The following is a 17,183-nucleotide window of genomic DNA, read 5'->3' on the forward strand; positions in this document are numbered from 1 at the left end:
TTATCATGTATATACATGTTAAACTTCTTACGAGCAAACATACAACAACCCAAATTGTTGTTTGTCGTGTCTTTGTTGTGTCATATAAATCCTCACGACATTCCTTGAGTTATCATGTAATATCTATACATTTCATAACATAATTTACAAACCTTATATATATTTACATTATGAATAATATTAAATAATAAATAATAATTATAATAATTTCATGACTTAAATATATTATTAAAAGGAGTCCCTTTAGGCGAAGTTCCGAAGATACTGGCAGCGTTCCCCCTTTGAATAGCTAGACTAATTCTTTGTCCAAGGTAGCTGCCAGTTCTTCGGTCTCCTGTGATGTCGACTAACCTTTTTGCTATTTCCTTAAGGAAAAGATGTAGATTACATTAGATACAATTGCTTATTTTTTGTCACTAAAATTTTGTATTAGCCTCAGTGTGACAATTTACTTAAATTTAGCTTTCCGCCGAAGCTAGTTTTATGTGTCACCTATATATAGTTTATTTTTTAAAATGTAAAAAAAACTGACCAACATACTTTGAATTAACATCAACTAAAACCTGTATCATCTTTATGTATATAAGTGAATAATACATTTCATGGCCTACCGATGCCAAATGCCTCTACGTAGTCGACATCTTGTGGGGCGAATTCCGCTTCTTTATAAAATTCTTTCAAAAAACTTGCAATTTCATGCGGTTTCCTATATGATCCGCTCTTGGGAAACTCATTTTCTTGTTTGAAAGAAATGTATTCATTCTTGGCGTGGACCACATCAGCGTATACCCTTAAATAAATGTTATTCTCAAATTCTCATAAATTGAGGAATGCTACGAATCAAACTCCATACACAACGAAGAAAAACATGGTTTACCTCAAAGCATCACTCGCTTTTTGTAAGAAAATAACATTGATTGCATCAGAAAGAACACATCCGTTGGCCTCTTGATCAAACGACCTAGTTTTTCCATCCGTTGCTATCGAGTTTATTCTAAAAACAAATTGCAATATAGTGTGAATTTAAATGAATGTTGCTTGGTAATTATATATCAGTATAGTTGGTTAACAAAACTTTTTAATCAAAAGCAAACCATACAATTTCTGTAATTACTATTACTTTGATACTGTGGCAATTAATTCGATTTGTTTGATTTACTCTGCATGTAATTTTGTTAAATCAATTTTTCGGACACTGACACTGTGCTTTTTCAATGTGCACTTTTGTGCACTGTATACTATACTGTATAATATACTGTATAAAATGAATATAACACCAATACTAATAATGTACTCGCATGTAAATGCTTGTAATATATTTTTGGTGCTTAAATAACTAAATCAAAGCTAGTTTGTTTCTTAATTTATAATTCAATTCCCACTTTTATAGAATTTATGTGAAAATATATTTTGATAGTCTTAACCTGTTGTAATGAACTGATGATTCAGGCAGCGTACACAAATGACATCCTCCAACAATGGCAGCTTCACATTCACCACTTTTCATGGCAAGATATGCCAGCTGTAGAGCACTCATAGAGCTGCAGCATGCTAGGTCGACGGCTATGGAAGGACCTCTTACATTTAGCCAATAGGAGATACGATTTGCGAACATTGTTTTACTACATCTGCTTAAAAACAATTGGATTAAAGATTATTACCTCACCAAGTATAATTTAAAAATAAAACAAATTGAATTACCCCATTATTCCAAATCCTCTCTTGGAAGAATTATCAAAAAATCCGGTTATTTCAGTCTCAGAAACAGAAATACCTATGTAGACTGCAACATTTTTACCATTTAAGCTCTGAGGGCTCAGACCTGAAAAGCACGTCTTGTCTTGTCATTTCGAAATCGATATTGTACAGGATAATTTCAAATATTATTTATAATCCTTCTTATCTGTTTCTAGGTGCTTAATTGCAAAATAGGATAAAGAAGTTTTTTGTTGCACACAAGTATCTGTAAGAACAGGGGTTAAAGTATGAAATTGCCGTTTTATTTTAATAGGTATTTCGAATTAACATAGGCCCTTCATGGTTTGAGATTTTTGAGTGAAACTTTTTTCAAATGGTATGGTATACGGTTCTTCTTTTAAAAAAATGTGTAACATTTGATTATCGACTTTCCGTTGTTTTTTTAATTGAGCTAAGACAAGAAACGATGGATACTTCGAAAAATCGGGTGACTATTGAATACGAGTTCTGACGTGGAACTAAGGCTACAGAAACAGCTCGCAATATCAATGTTGCATTTGAAGAGGGAACTGTTAATGAACGTATCGTGCGATTTTGGTTTAAACGCATTCGTGATGGAAATTTTGATTTGAAGGACAAACCGCGTGGTAGTATGTATGAATAACAATGAGATGAAAGATATTGTGGAAGCCGATCCGAGCCAAACTACCCAGGAATTAGCTGCATGGTTTAACGTTACCTTACTAACAATATTGACTCGTTTGCGTCAAATCAATAAAATAAAAAAATATGAAAAATGAGTGCCTCATGATTTGACTGATCTGCAGAAAGAAATGCGTGTTGAAATTTGTGTTGCCTTGTTGAATCGATACAGAAATGAAGGAATATTGGATCAAATTGTGACATGTGATGAAAAGTGGATTCTTTGCGATAACCGTAAGCGAAAAATACAATGGCTGACCTCAGGTCAAACGCCGCAGTAGTGTCCTAAAGCAAAGCTTACCAATAAAAAGGTATAACTGTTTGGTGGTCTCAGCAGGTGTTATTCACTATTTTCTCCAATATAGTCAAGCAATAACGGCAGATGTCTACTGTACCCAATACCGAACAATGATAGAAAAACTTTCAGTGAAACAGCCCTGACTCCTGAATCGATCTTCACCATTATTGCTCCATGATAACGCGAAATCTCATACAGCACGATTTTTATAAAACCGAATATTAAACGGAAATAGAAGATTACCTGCATCGTAAATAGCTTGGTAAGATTGCTCCAATAACTTCCTGGACATAACATCCATTTTTTCTCCAAGTCTTTCATGTACTTTAAAAAATTGTGCATCGAAATATTGTAATCCTGGTGTTTTCCCTGAATACGGGCCAATTTCTCGTGGTGTATACAACCAACGATTGTTTTCTGACGTTACAGGATTTACCTTCAAATAAAAAAACCAAATACCAATGTTTAGTGTGGAAGAAATCATAGTTATACAGCCCCAATCGAGCTTTAATCCTAGCCAAATATAAAAAAGGACTGTTGCTGACTGTTTGATGGATTTCCACATTAGTGCTATTATTAGGTTAATCTTAGTTGTCGGACTGAATGTCTCTACATATAAGATGAAAATAGTATACTATTTTAGGTATTTATGATAGAGAAACGTAGAATAATTATTAGTCATTACACATTTATAAATAAATAATTATTATTTTTAAGAAAAAATGGTAATAAATAAACCATGAGATAAAATGTATCTAAATCTAGAAGTGGTTATGTTCGAATTTCGCCCATTGGGTGAATACTACTTATATTAAATATAGAAATTATATTAAATGGGCCAATATTGCACTATTCCATACCTTATCGTAAAGAATATTAGCAAATTCTTGGACGGAACCTGCCTCAGGAAATAAACCAGACATTCCTGAGATGACAATCCTGTCATTTTTCCTTGAACACTTCACACCTCGATCTGTGGTAGTTTTGCCTGCTGAAGCCTTCATTTTACCTTCAATATGGTGCAATATATTTATCATTAATATTTAAAAATAGTAAATGTATGAGACAGCATAGTAATGAGTTGAGTTGAGTAATATGATTAATATTAACTTGGTCTAGACAATCCTGTAATTTTCACACTGTCTTAACGCGTAAGTAATAGCAATCAATTTAAAACATGCGAGCATACGGCCCACCTGATGGTAAGTGGTTACCGTCGTTCCAGGGCGTCAGCGATGCCAGGGGTGGAGCCAAACTACCTACCGCTTAATACTCTCCACAAGCCTCGTTTGAAGAAGAACATGTCATAGCGCTCGAGAAAAATCGTGAAGGGGAGCTCATTCCAAAGCCGGATGGTACGTGACAAAAATGATATCTGGAAATGCACTGTGGATGAACGCAGTGTCTCCAGGTAGTGTGGACGAACTCTACTCCGGTGGCGGGCGGTTCGATGGTAAAAACGACATGATTGTATTATCTCAAACAATTTCTTAGAGCACTCCCCATGGAACATACAGTACAAAATACAGAGGGAACCGAAGCCCCTCCGCAGACTCAGAGGTTCCAAAATAATGGGATTATCGACAATCCGAACGGCTCTCTTCTGTATGGAGTCATATAAAAGTAGTTGGTATTTGGGAGCCCCGGCCCCACAACTCGACGCGGTTCGAATAACTCACCCTGATGCAAAACAGAAATGGGCTCACTAACCGTCGGTCAGCGGGCTGGAACCCGCACGTGTGGTCTTACACCAAAGAAGGTGGCTAATTTTAGTCTTACCTTTTAATTAAGTTTATTCCAAAACGTAAATAGGCTTATAGCAAAAATGTTGGAAAGTGATGACTTGAATTTAACTAAACGAATTATGATTTATTTTTCAATAAAATCACGTCTAGAGAACGTCGACGTGTGGAGAGTCTAAAAGATTAAGCTTTAGGGATCGATGCCGATCTTTTTATACTTCTGTCATTTGTAATTTAAATCACGTAGAATATTTTACCTTTGAAAGCACCTTCGAAATAAGTGAAGCGTGAAATTATATTTCGGTATAACTTTACAGGTGTTAAATTAATTAAAGCGTTTTTATTTAATACCATCGCCTCCTTGTTTTAGTGCCTAGTGACCCTGACTACGTTTTTTGAGCCTGTTGGAATTCGCAAGACTTTCGTACACTACGCTACTCTGGGCAAGCAAGAATTGAAACCACTAAAACTCAAACTCTCTCTTGCTCAGCTATCCGCGTTTGATCCTCAGATGAGACAGAACTCACCCTAAACCTATGCGTTTCTTGTTGAATATTCTTATCAGGATCAGGATTTCTACCCGGTCGTAGATGCAGCAGCCCGTGAGCCGAGAAGTCCTTTGGAGACACTTGAGCGGCTATTGGCGGATCTCATCTCTACTGACCGAGTTCGTGCTCACCCACTGATCCTGCCGAAACTGGAATAGATTTGGGGCTACCGGTTTACCTTTTCTGGGATATTCGTTTGGGACAGATTTTTCTTGGATTTTTTTTATTGCTTAGATGGGTGGACGAGCTCACAGTCAACCTGGTGTTAAGTGGTCACTGGAGCCCATAGACATCTGCAACGTAAATGCGCTACCCACCTTGAGATATAAGTTCTAAGGTCTCAGTATAGTTACAACGGCTGCCCCGCCCTTCAAACCGAAACGCACTACTGCTTCACGGCAGAAATAGGCAGGGTGGTGGTACCTACCCGTGCGGACTCACAAGAGGTCCTACCACCAGTAATTGTATTTGGGAATTTGGCCATCTGATTGTTAAAGCCCACCTCCTGGTAAGTAATCATCATCGATAATGAGTACCAGTAATGCCAAGGGCGTAACCAATCCGAGGACTTGAGTGGTCAAACCTCGATTCAAAAAGGAAAAGTCATTTGACAAAAAATGGTTATAGATTTTTAAATAAACATCGTTCTTGAAATGGGGTTTAGGCGGCAACCCTTTTTTTTTTTTTTTTTTTCGGGTAGAAGGCCGAACCTCCTACGAGGTCCCCGCGCAAAAGGGGCGGGGTCTGTGAGACTCAACGGTCTGCATGGTGTTGTGAGCAGACCGCGGGCCCAAGGACTTTAGGACCCACCCACTAAACGACTCCCCTGCACTCTTACACCCGACGTCCGATCCCCTCCGAGGTCAGAACCCGGATGAGGTAGGGGGGCTACCGCGGTCAACACTACAACCAGACGGCGCGGCTCACCCCAAGGACGCCCAGCCGACGGAGCCTTCGAGGCGAATCGAAGGCTCTGAAACGTCGGCCGTCTCGGTACGGCAGCCCGTCGGGCCGCCCAGACGGTGCCGCTGGTGTCCCGGAATACCCCGCTGGACCAGAACCAGCCTGCCGGGTCGGGACGCGATACACCGTCGACCGGTCGCTCTATTCACTCCACGGCAGCGCGCTAGAGTGCTGGTAGCGCGCCGCGCGGCCTCACCCCCTCAGGTCGCCCCTTGACCTTCACCGGGGGGAGGCCGCCACCTACAGGGGCCGGGACGTACGGGCGTATTCCCGCCTCCGGCCCCCGGCTCGACGGCGACGGATCGGTGCGGAAAGGGAAGAGCTCTCCCTCTCTCGCTCCGCCGCCTCCTTCTGCGAGATGGTGGACTCGCAGAAGTCGAGCATCGCCTTCCAGGACGCGTCGCTGCCGAGCATCGTAGCCACGACGCGCGGCAGCGAGAGGTCCTCTCCTATGACCGCGACGAGGGCGGCGCGTTGCTCGTCGAATCCAGAGCAACGCGCCAGCGTGTGTTCCGCTGTGTCTTCCTCGTCGCGGTCCGCGCAGTGGTGGCACTGCGCCGTCGGTTCCCTTCCGGCTATCTTGTGCAAGTACCGGCCGAAACAACCATGGCCGGTAAGCATCTGCGTTAGCCGGAAGGTGAGGCATCCGCGGTCGCGGCCCACCCAGTCCGCGAGAACCGGGCGGACCGCCTCGACGGTTCGGAGGCCGGCCGACGGGTCCGCCAAGCGGCGAGACCACGCCTCCAGCACGGACCGCCGAGAGTGGAGCCTCCGCGCTCGAACTACACCTTCGCCGGGGCGCCCTTCCCCCCTAGAGCGGAGGTCGCTACGCCACCTGTAATCGGCAGCGAGCGCCTCCGCCTCCAGGTCCCAGGGTGGCGCCCCGGCGAGCAAGCACGCCGCCTCGAAGGAGACGGTGCGGTATCCTCGGATCGCCCTGACCGCGATCGCACGCTGCGGACGTCGCAGGGCCGCGACGTTCTTGCGGGAGGCGGCACCCCTCTTTGGGGCAATTTTTTTTTTATTGTTAAATTCGACGTGTAATATAAAAATACCATTAGACTAGCGAAAAGAACTTCCAATTAAAGGTCAACAAAGAAAAGTTATAGAATTACTTTTACTAAAGGACTATTACTAACCGTTGCACGTTCAAGTTAAGGGTTCGGCGAATGTTGTTGGAAAGGTTGGCGGAATCATCATGAACTTATTAAGATGAAGTTATTTGTTAAGGAAATTTATTAATATATTCCTTTTAATACTATATAAACTATTATATGTATGTATGTTATTGTGTATGTATGTATGAATGTATGTATATATATGTATATATTATTATGTATGTATATATATACTTTTTGTAACTTAATATAAATTTCATTGCACCTGCCACTATCCGCTCTGCACTGCCTTTGGTTGACTGGTAGAGAATGCCTTAGGCATTAAGTTCGCCAATGGAAATTTTACATGAAGTGTAATAAATAAAAAATAAATAAATTAATCAACAGTAATTTGTAATTGTAATTTTAATGCACAAACAGTGCATATATTTTATTATTCAATAACATTGCTACAGATTGGCCTATGACCTCAATACAAATACAAAAGCGAATCGCCAAGTCAATTATTAAATATTGACATAAATTAATATGTTAATTTTATTTGTACTTAATATGGCTGAAGAAAATAACTAAATATGGCTTTTGGAAGTCGTCCTGGCCTAAAAGATAAGATGTCCGGTGCATTGGTATGTAGCGATGCAACGGCGTTCGAATCCCGCAGGCGGGTATCAATTGTTCTAATGAAATACATACTTAAGATATCCTAACGATTGACTTCCACGTTGAAGGAATAACACCGTGCAATAAAAATCAATGTGTGAAGCAGTGATGTGTTTCGGTTTGAATGGTAGGGCAGCCGTTGTAACTATACTTGAGACCTTAGAACTTATACCTCAAGGTGGGTGGCGCATTTACGTTGTAGATGTCTATGGGCTCCAGTAACCACTTAAAACCAGTGGGCTGTGAGCTCATCCACCCAATTAGTAATTAAATTTTTTTTATCTTATTTTGTACATTTCCATTATTTTCGCTTTGTAGGTATATCCAAATTATTTATTGTGATAGGTATAATTCATCGAGGTGCTTGCCAAAATTATCTTCGACCTCACCCTGATTTGTTGTGGCCAGTCCCAGATCACTGGAGTCTCGAAGGCGTAGTAATTGTTCCTTTAGCTTATGCGTATGCTTTTTACTGTCTAGTAAGTATTGAAGTCTGATTGATTATGTTGATTTGCTGAAGTCGCTGGTAAACTATCTCTTTGCTTTCAATACAAGTATTTATATGACACACAAGATTCCATTTTGTAACAATAAGTCTTCACTAAACAATTAATGATTTGAATTTATTTTTAGATCTTCCATTATTAAAAGAGGCTTGCGACATGAAAAGATTTGGCTGCTGGAAGCTACGAATAAATATTTATTCGTAGGCTGGAAGTGACAATATAAAAGTAAATAGGGAATTTTTACATCTTAAGTATCATGTTTGTATTGCGGAACATGACGTTTTAAAGCTAAATAATAAAAAGTAAGTTTATCATATCAGTGTTTTGTCAGGTTTAATGAAAATATCAATCACTCATAGTTTCCTTGGTTTCAGACTTCAAGAGAACTATAACATGGTCAGGAACGACAGGCTCTCTGCTCGTGGTGGTGGCACCGTCATTTACTATAGAAGAGCCCTGCATTGCGTCCCGCTCGATCCTCCCGCGCTCGCTAATATCGAAGCATCAGTGTGCCGAATCTCACTGACGGGACACGCGCCGCTCTTTATCGCGTCCGTTTATCTTCCACCGGATAAGATCGTTCTAAGCAGTGATATCGAGGCGCTGCTCGGCATGGGAAGCTCTGTCATTCTGGCGGGTGACCTAAATTGTAAACACATCAGGTGGAACTCACACACCACAACCCCGAATGGCAGGCGGCTTGACGCGTTAGTTGATGATCTCGCCTTCGATATCGTCGCTCCGCTAACCCCGACTCACTACCCGCTAAATATCGCGCATCGCCCTGATATACTCGACATAGCGTTATTCAAAAACGTAACTCTGCGCTTACACTCGATCGAAGTAGTTTCAGAGTTAGATTCAGACCACCGTCCCGTCGTTATGAAGCTCGGTCGCGCTCCCGATTCCGTTCCCGTCACGAGGACTGTGGTGGATTGGCACACGCTGGGCATCAGCCTGGCTGAATCTGATCCACCATCGCTCCCGTTTAGCCCGGACTCTACCCCGTCTCCTCAGGATACCGCTGAAGCCATAGACATCTTAACGTCACACATCACCTCGACATTAGATAGGTCATCGAAACAAGTTGTAGCGGAGGACTTCCTTCACCGCTTCAAATTGTCCGACGATATTAGGGAGCTCCTAAGAGCTAAGAACGCCTCAATACGCGCCTACGACAGGTATCCTACCGCGGAAAATCGTATTCGAATGCGTGCCCTACAACGCGACGTAAAGTCTCGCATCGCCGAAGTCCGAGATGCCAGATGGTCTGATTTCTTAGAAGGACTCGCGCCCATTCAAAGGTCTTACTACCGCTTAGGTCGTACTCTCAAATCGGATACGGTAGTAACTATGCCCCCCCTCGTAGGCCCCTCAGGCCGACTCGCGGCGTTCGATGATGACGAAAAAGCAGAGCTGCTGGCCGATACATTGCAAACCCAGTGCACGCCCAGCACTCAATCCGTGGACCCTGTTCATGTAGAATTAGTAGACAGTGAGGTAGAACGCAGAGCCTCCTTGCCACCCTCGGATGCGTTACCACCCGTCACCCCGATGGAAGTTAAGTACTTGATCAAAGACCTACGTCCTCGCAAGGCTCCCGGTTCCGACGGTATATCCAACCGCGTTATTAAACTTCTACCCGTCCAACTCATCGTGATGTTGGCATCTATTTTCAATGCCGCTATGGCGAACTGTATCTTTCCCGCGGTGTGGAAAGAAGCGGACGTTATCGGCATACATAAACCCGGTAAACCAAAAAATCATCCGACGAGCTACCGCCCGATTAGCCTCCTCATGTCTTTAGGCAAACTGTATGAGCGTCTGCTCTACAAACGCCTCAGAGACTTCGTCTCATCCAAGGGCATTCTCATCGATGAACAATTCGGATTCCGTACAAATCACTCATGCGTTCAACAGGTGCACCGCCTCACGGAGCACATTCTTGTGGGGCTTAATCGACCAAAACCGTTATACACGGGAGCTCTCTTCTTCGACGTCGCAAAAGCGTTCGACAAAGTCTGGCACAACGGTTTGATTTTCAAACTATTCAACATGGGTGTGCCGGATAGTCTCGTGCTCATCATACGGGACTTCTTGTCGAACCGCTCTTTTCGATATCGAGTCGAGGGAACCCGCTCCTCCCCACGACCTCTCACAGCTGGAGTCCCGCAAGGCTCTGTCCTCTCACCCCTCCTATTTAGCTTATTCGTCAACGATATTCCCCGGTCGCCGCCGACCCATTTAGCTTTATTCGCCGACGACACGACTATTTACTATTCCAGTAGAAACAAGTCCCTAATCGCGAAGAAGCTTCAGAGCGCAGCCCTAGCCCTAGGACAGTGGTTCCGAAAATGGCGCATAGACATCAACCCAGCGAAAAGTACTGCGGTGCTATTTCAGAGGGGAAGCTCCACACGGATTTCCTCCCGTATTAGGAGGAGGAATCTCACACCCCCGATTACTCTCTTTAGTCAATCCATACCCTGGGCCAGGAAGGTCAAGTACCTGGGCGTTACCCTGGATGCATCGATGACATTCCGCCCGCATATAAAATCAGTCCGTGACCGTGCCGCGTTTATTCTCGGTAGACTCTACCCCATGATCTGTAAGCGGAGTAAAATGTCCCTTCGGAACAAGGTGACACTTTACAAAACTTGCATAAGGCCCGTCATGACTTACGCGAGTGTGGTGTTCACTCACGCGGCCCGCACACACATAGACACCCATCAATCTCTACAATCCCGCTTTTGCAGGTTAGCCGTCGGAGCTCCGTGGTTCGTGAGGAACGGTGACCTACACGACGACCTGGGCCTCGAATCTATACAGAAATACATGAAGTCAGCGTCGGAACGGTACTTCGATAAGGCTATGCGTCATGATAATCGCCTTATCGTTGCCGCCGCTGACTACTACTCCCCGAATCCTGATCACGCAGGAGCCAGTCACCGTCGACGCCCTAGACACGTCCTTACGGATCGATCAGATCCAATAACTTTTGCATTAGATGCCTTCAGCTCTAACACTAGGAGCAGGCTTAGGGACCTCGGTAACCGTACTCGTCGAACTCGACAAAGAGTTCGCCGTGCAACCTAACCCATGAATCAGCTCGCTGAGTTTCTAGCCGGATCTTCTCAGCGGGTCGCGATTCCGATCCGGTAGTAGATTCATTCGCGAAGCAGCTACTCTTGAGTTGTTAGGTCTCCTTCGGAGGCGCTCGGGTAGCTGTTAGCAAATCCCACCCCTCCTGGCTGAGCCTTTGCTCGCCCACCTGTCCTGGTGAAACTGGAAAGGCCTCCGGGCCATCAGTAATCCTTCAACCATAAAAAAAAAAAAAAAACTTCAAGAGATAGTTTTACTAGAAAACAATTTTCAGAACAAACAAGGTTTGGCTGTTTACTTCTCTCACATAGCTGAAGATGAGCTGAGTTCCGATACTCCTATATTTTTCTTGCCTACTCTTGGTAATGCAAATGTGGTGAGTAGAATACTACTACTGCTACTCTATTTAAAATACTTTTAGCACATTGCATTGCATTTGCGTGTGTGCACTGTTGAATACATATTATTATCGTTCTGGTTATCTATTTTCGTTTGTTGTTGATTAAAAAAACATTAATTCACATAAAATATCGCTTTGAATTCACAGCAAACATTAATATGTACAGTCAAAACTATTTGATTGATTTCATAAGTTTTTTTAGCTTTTTAGGTTTTGCAATTGTTGTCGTGGCCGTTTCTGCAGTAATTAAACATACGCATTAATGCCTTTGGCAGCCCTAAGCAGGAGTAGACACAACGTCATCTGTGTATCTGTATACTAAGCTTATGTACAAACGACAAAGTTAAAGAAGGTATGGGCGCAATTTAGTATAAAATGGCCAGGTAAACAGTCGCGAAAGAAGGTTCAGAGCCTACAACTGTATGGATGTAATTTTCTTTGTAAAAATGACAACATCCGGGATGTAGGAATAGCATCACGTAATTCAAATAGAAATTAAAGATTAAGGATAATGTGGCAACCCAAAAATTTTATTTACTTAATATTAGTAAGCCTTTACTTATAGTAATTGTCGTCAAAATTTATCACAAAGCTATCACATAAATTCTTCGTTTTGAATTCTTCCAATATTTCAGTTGACAAATTTTTATTGATGATGGCTGCACATCGCACATCTTTGGCAGCATCACAAAGTGGTGCTGATAAATCTTCAATTACGTATGACGATGCAGATGAAGTTGATGAATATCCTGGAGAGCGGAGTATTACGACTGTAGATTTCAGTGTAGGCAAAGTTGAAGAGTCGTACTGTTTGATGCTAAGAATTCTTGCATATACGGATTGTACTATCGCTTTCACATATTGCTTTGTTTGTGTTATTCGATCGGCCATCATTTTGATATAAGCATCTATTTTTTCATTCCAAGAAGAGTGAGGGTGCAGAGTTTCATCTAAATCTGATGGTACTTCACCAGTTAGTAGCGTAAAAATATGTTTTAAAATTCCAAGCTGCAGTTGGTCCTCTGTTGAGAACGCGCCTAGTTGTTGTTCAATTACTGGCTTGACATCTTCTGGTGCAGTTCCAAGACAAAATATTGTACCCAAAAAACCTGCAATATTTATAAAAATACCAAATCTTTAAGTATACACACATTACATTCGATTTCTTAAACGGTAGCATGCATAAAGAGAAAACTATTTAGCTAGAGTGTAATTTATTATTGAATTTCTTAAGCTCCGTTGTTTATTTAGAAATCGAAATGACTCTGGAATGGAAATGATTCTCGAAATTAATATGCATTCATAGTATTTACAATGAGATAGAATACTTCTGAATTGTTTAGTTTTTTTTGTTGTAAAATCGTTGGAATAATTTACCATTTTCTTCAAGTATTGCAGCTAGTTCCATCGCAATCAAAATCCCACTATCGCACCCAAGCAAGTAGAAAGTGTTACCGACACCAATTTTTTCCATGAGTGTCTGAAAACAAGCAGAATTTGATGGATTTTGTTGCACGGGTCTTTTTTTTGTTGATCAGATTTTATAGCTGGACTATCTAGTTGATATAGCTGTAATAACCATAGTGATGTTTGTTTTAGGGGCTTTTGCTTCTTATATCCCCTATTTGAATGAAATGATTCCAAAGAAAATAAAATTGTCGTTAATATTGAGTGTTAGAGTGATAGTGTTCGAATCCAAGGACTATCCTTTGGCAACCTTTCCAGATTTTTAGGATTCACTAGCTCGAGCAGTATTTAGAATTGAATAAATGTTGGAAGTTCTTAACAAACTAAAGGACACATCAGAACCAAGATTGGGGCTTCACAAAACATAAGGCCGGATTCGTGTACAGTTATACTCCTATCTAGGGAGCCGAAGCTCCAAGATATCCGCTACTTTCTATTGATACTACATCCAATTGACTGTAATAGGAGATATTTTGACTATTGTACCTCAACCGAAGCAGAATTCATCCGTTCTTCTTGGAACTACTGCGCTATTCAACAATACGTGTTTGTTTATTGATAATTTTTGCCATATACTCGTACGATCGAATTCTGTAATGAGTTCCCTCCCAACAAAGAAATCATCATACATGCACATCTCAAGAAAATTATGAAAAAAGCTCAACTGGATTTTAAGTGGTATTAAAATCTTCAACTATTTGGTCAAAAAACAATTCTGTGATGTAAAACAAACGTTAGAAACAAGACACTAACGCTTTTTTAAATTCAGTTTCTTATTACAGACGCTATCACCTAGTTAAGTTAAAATCTGTAGGTACCTTAGAGTAGCGTTGAGCGGCTTGTTCTATGGTTTCGTGCAACACATCCAAACTTGGCTGCAGCACCAGCGCGGGCAGTTTGAGTCTCTCGCAGAGACCACGAAATCTTACGTGATGGCCTTCAATCCCAGGAACAACGCACAAATACTCAGACTTCAGTGCATCGACTCGTTTTTCCTGCATAGATTTTGTGTTAACATTAGTTTTTAGATGTTACTTTTTAGATGTATTACCAGTACTTAACATTTTTTCTCTTAATTAATGTTAACAAGTAAAATATCGTTTTGTATTCTAGTAAGTACCTTCTAGTACCTAATGGACAATTCCTTTTACGAAAAGTTTACTTTTTGACCGTTTTTTAAATAAAGCAGACCACTTTTTAGTTCGTTGGAAAACAAACGTGGCTCAAGGCGGAATATCATATCCCGTCAATTCGATAGATTGAAATACTCTACTCACCGCATTTTCATTACCAAGAGTAGGCAATAAGTATATAGGAGTATCGGAACTGATTTCATCTTCAGCTATGTGAGAGAAGTAAACAGCCAAACCTTGTTTGTGCTCAAAGTTGTTTTCAAGAAAATCTATCTCACGAAGTCTGAAACCCAGGAAAGTGTTAGTAAAGAAAAATCATTCTTCTCCTCATTAAAGTGGATAAATCAATTATTGGATATGATAAACCTACTTATGTTTATTTAACTTCAAAACGTTGTGTTCCGAAATACAAACATGATATTTCAGACGTAAAAATTCCTTAATTACTTTTATATTGTCACTTCTAGCAGCCAAATCTTGTAGAGTGGTCATGTCGCCAGCCTCATTTAATAATGGTAGATCTAAAAATGAATTCAAATCATTATCATTAATTGTTTAGTGCAAGACTTATTGTTACAAAGTACATACTTGTATTTCATATTCCACTTGTATTGAAAATAAAAGTAAAGATATTTACCAGCGACATCAGCAAGCTGTTGATACAGCGGCAACGTCTCAGTCTTTATTTGTGCGACCAACAATGGAAGCTTGGAGCAAAGTCCTGTCTCGACTGCGCCTAAAAGCGATAGATCCCAAGCTCTTCTGTCTAACAGTACTTCAGTATTTGTATCCCCCTGATGGATTATTTTAATGAATAAATTAGTCATATCGTTAACTTCGTGTGACCCTTTCTCCTTTATTTTGGTATTTTTTATTGCTTAGATGGGTGGGCAAACTCCTGGCACATCTGGTGTTAGGTAGTTAGTTATCGGAGCCCATAACTATCCACAACGCAATGCGCCACCTACCTTGAGACATGAGTTTTAAAGGTTTTAAGTTTGAGTTTAACAGTACTATGTCTGTCAAACACTTCAAACCTTTTTATTTTTTATTAATGAGAATTACTGGTGGCCCGGAGGCCTTTCCAGTTTTACCAGGACAGCTACCCCAGCGCCTCCAACGAAGACCTAACAACACAATAGCAGCTGTTTTGCGAGTGAATCTACCACCAGATCGTAATCTGAACTGGCGTGAAGCTCAGCAGGCTGATGTTCAGGTTAAGTTGCACGTCGAACTTTTTGCCGAGTGTAAGGTCCTAGTGTTAGAGCTGAAGGTGTCTAATGCAAGAGTTATTAGATCTGATGGATCCGTAAGGACGTGTTAAAACCGAAACGTATTAGGACTTTACGGCAAAATAGTTAGGGTGGTGGTACCCACGCTGGCTCATAAGTCGCCCGAGCATCAGACTATTACGCGATGTTATTTCTTTATCGTGGAAGTCATTAGTGAACATTTGTTAAGTACGTATTTCAATAAAATAGATTGGTACCTGTTTGCGGGATTCGAATACCAGCACACTCGCACCACTCGATACTAATGTATCGGGCGTCTTAACCTTTAAACCACGACGACTTTCATTCCCTTTTTTGGATAACATTGGATTTTGGAATATTTCTATAATTTAATCGTTGTATTGCTTTCTCCGTCATGTAAAATGAAAACTGATGGGCAAATCGCGCATTGCGAACACAATAGATTTTCGTTTTAAATTTGATGTAGCATAAAAATACAAATTAAAAAACATAGAGTTACGTTTTGAGATTTTAAATTGTGATTTTTTAAAGTCGAACTCACACAAAAATCTGGCTTTTGAACTTCAATACGTGAAATAACTAAATTATCCTTTGCTCTGAAAATCGACGTTTGTTTTCCGACGTTTTCACTATTTGTGATCACTGCAAAATATCTAAAAATAAAATATTAACATTTTATTCTATCCATGAGTCATCCTTGACGGTTTAAAGCCAGTACTTTCGAGTGAAGGGCTGATCAATATATGCCAAACGACTCGAAAGTATTTATAGATGATAGTTCCTATCTTAAATTCAATTATCAACATTTTGACTTGAAGATAAATAAGTGATGACACATACCGATCTTCAAGATGTCTCCTGTACGCGAATTTTAATGCAACAAGAAAGTCCCAATCCTCGTTGCATATTAGACGTCGAAAAACATAAAAATGGTTTTACTATTTCTAATAAATAAAGAGAAAGATGTCTATGTTTCGTAATTTTCTGGTTATTATATTACATGCGTTAGAGTCTAGAACTATTTGAGAATGCAAAAAGTCAGTAAGTCTTAAAAGCGTACTAGAAAGTCAAGCCTTAACGCTAGTTACCAATACAGGGTATCCCACAAAGGGCAATCAAACAGAATAGTGTTCTATTAGAAAAATCAACTCAACAGAATAAAAGGTCCTAAGTTCCGGAATAAAGAACACTTTGTATTCATCTTTCATTCATCTATTTCTCACAAAAACTATTCTTTTGCCAACACTTGAATTATGTTTTAGGTAAGGTTCCGTAATATGATCCATAGTAAAAAATAAAACTGGCCAATGCGAATTTATGTTTTTGTTTTTAAATATATTTACTTTAAACATAGATACTAGAGTACGTATACATAAAGAACATAAATACCGCATCCCCATTTTGAGACATGAGTTCTGTGTCTCAGTTTTTACAGTTCAACGGCTACCCTACACTTCAAGCCGGAACGCATTACTGCTTCACGGCGGAAATAGGCATCGTGGTGGTACCATTAGTCCGCTCCGACTGTGTCGACATATTAAACAGCTTCTTTTTTGCTTTACAATACAGTTCACATTTAGTAACATTCGCCGT

At 40.8% G+C, this 17,183-nt stretch overlaps 2 protein-coding genes across 2 annotated transcripts in view; both read right to left on the reverse strand.

Annotated features, from left to right (window-relative positions):
* Positions 1-600: 600 nt before the first annotated feature.
* Positions 601-3,702, reverse strand: LOC119629677 (fatty acid synthase-like). The gene is made up of 6 exons (XM_062673172.1): positions 3,559-3,702; positions 2,942-3,134; positions 1,702-1,822; positions 1,425-1,628; positions 878-994; positions 601-790 (listed from the first exon to the last, which is right to left on the reverse strand). The coding sequence occupies exons 1-6, from the start codon at positions 3,700-3,702 to the stop codon at positions 601-603; spliced, it is 969 nt and encodes a 322-aa protein (XP_062529156.1).
* An 8,544-nt stretch (positions 3,703-12,246) lies between these two features.
* Positions 12,247-17,183, reverse strand: part of LOC101742625 (fatty acid synthase) — a 54,792-nt gene continuing 49,855 nt past the window's right edge. The window contains exons 32-38 of the mRNA XM_038016324.2: positions 16,132-16,243; positions 14,975-15,131; positions 14,708-14,858; positions 14,482-14,620; positions 14,023-14,199; positions 13,115-13,217; positions 12,247-12,846 (exon numbers count right to left, since the gene is read on the reverse strand). Of these exons, the coding sequence (XP_037872252.1) occupies positions 12,293-12,846; positions 13,115-13,217; positions 14,023-14,199; positions 14,482-14,620; positions 14,708-14,858; positions 14,975-15,131; positions 16,132-16,243 (1,393 nt within the window). The 3' untranslated portion in view covers positions 12,247-12,292. The remainder of the gene's footprint in view (positions 12,847-13,114; positions 13,218-14,022; positions 14,200-14,481; positions 14,621-14,707; positions 14,859-14,974; positions 15,132-16,131; positions 16,244-17,183) is intronic.

This window comes from Bombyx mori, chromosome 16, assembly GCF_030269925.1.
Source record: "Bombyx mori chromosome 16, ASM3026992v2".
NCBI lineage: Eukaryota > Metazoa > Arthropoda > Insecta > Lepidoptera > Bombycidae > Bombyx > Bombyx mori.

Bases quoted from the DNA above. Each gene is read 5' to 3' on its own strand.
- LOC119629677 (XM_062673172.1), bottom strand. From the start codon at position 3,702: ATGAAGGCTTCAGCAGGCAAAACTACCACAGATCGAGGTGTGAAGTGT. The intron at 1,823-2,941 runs GTAATCTTCTAT...CGTGCTTTTCAG, and splicing joins CCAAGCTATTTACGATGCAG to GTCTGAGCCCTCAGAGCTTA. The intron at 791-877 runs GTAAACCATGTT...CATTTATTTAAG, and splicing joins AAAGCGAGTGATGCTTTGAG to GGTATACGCTGATGTGGTCC.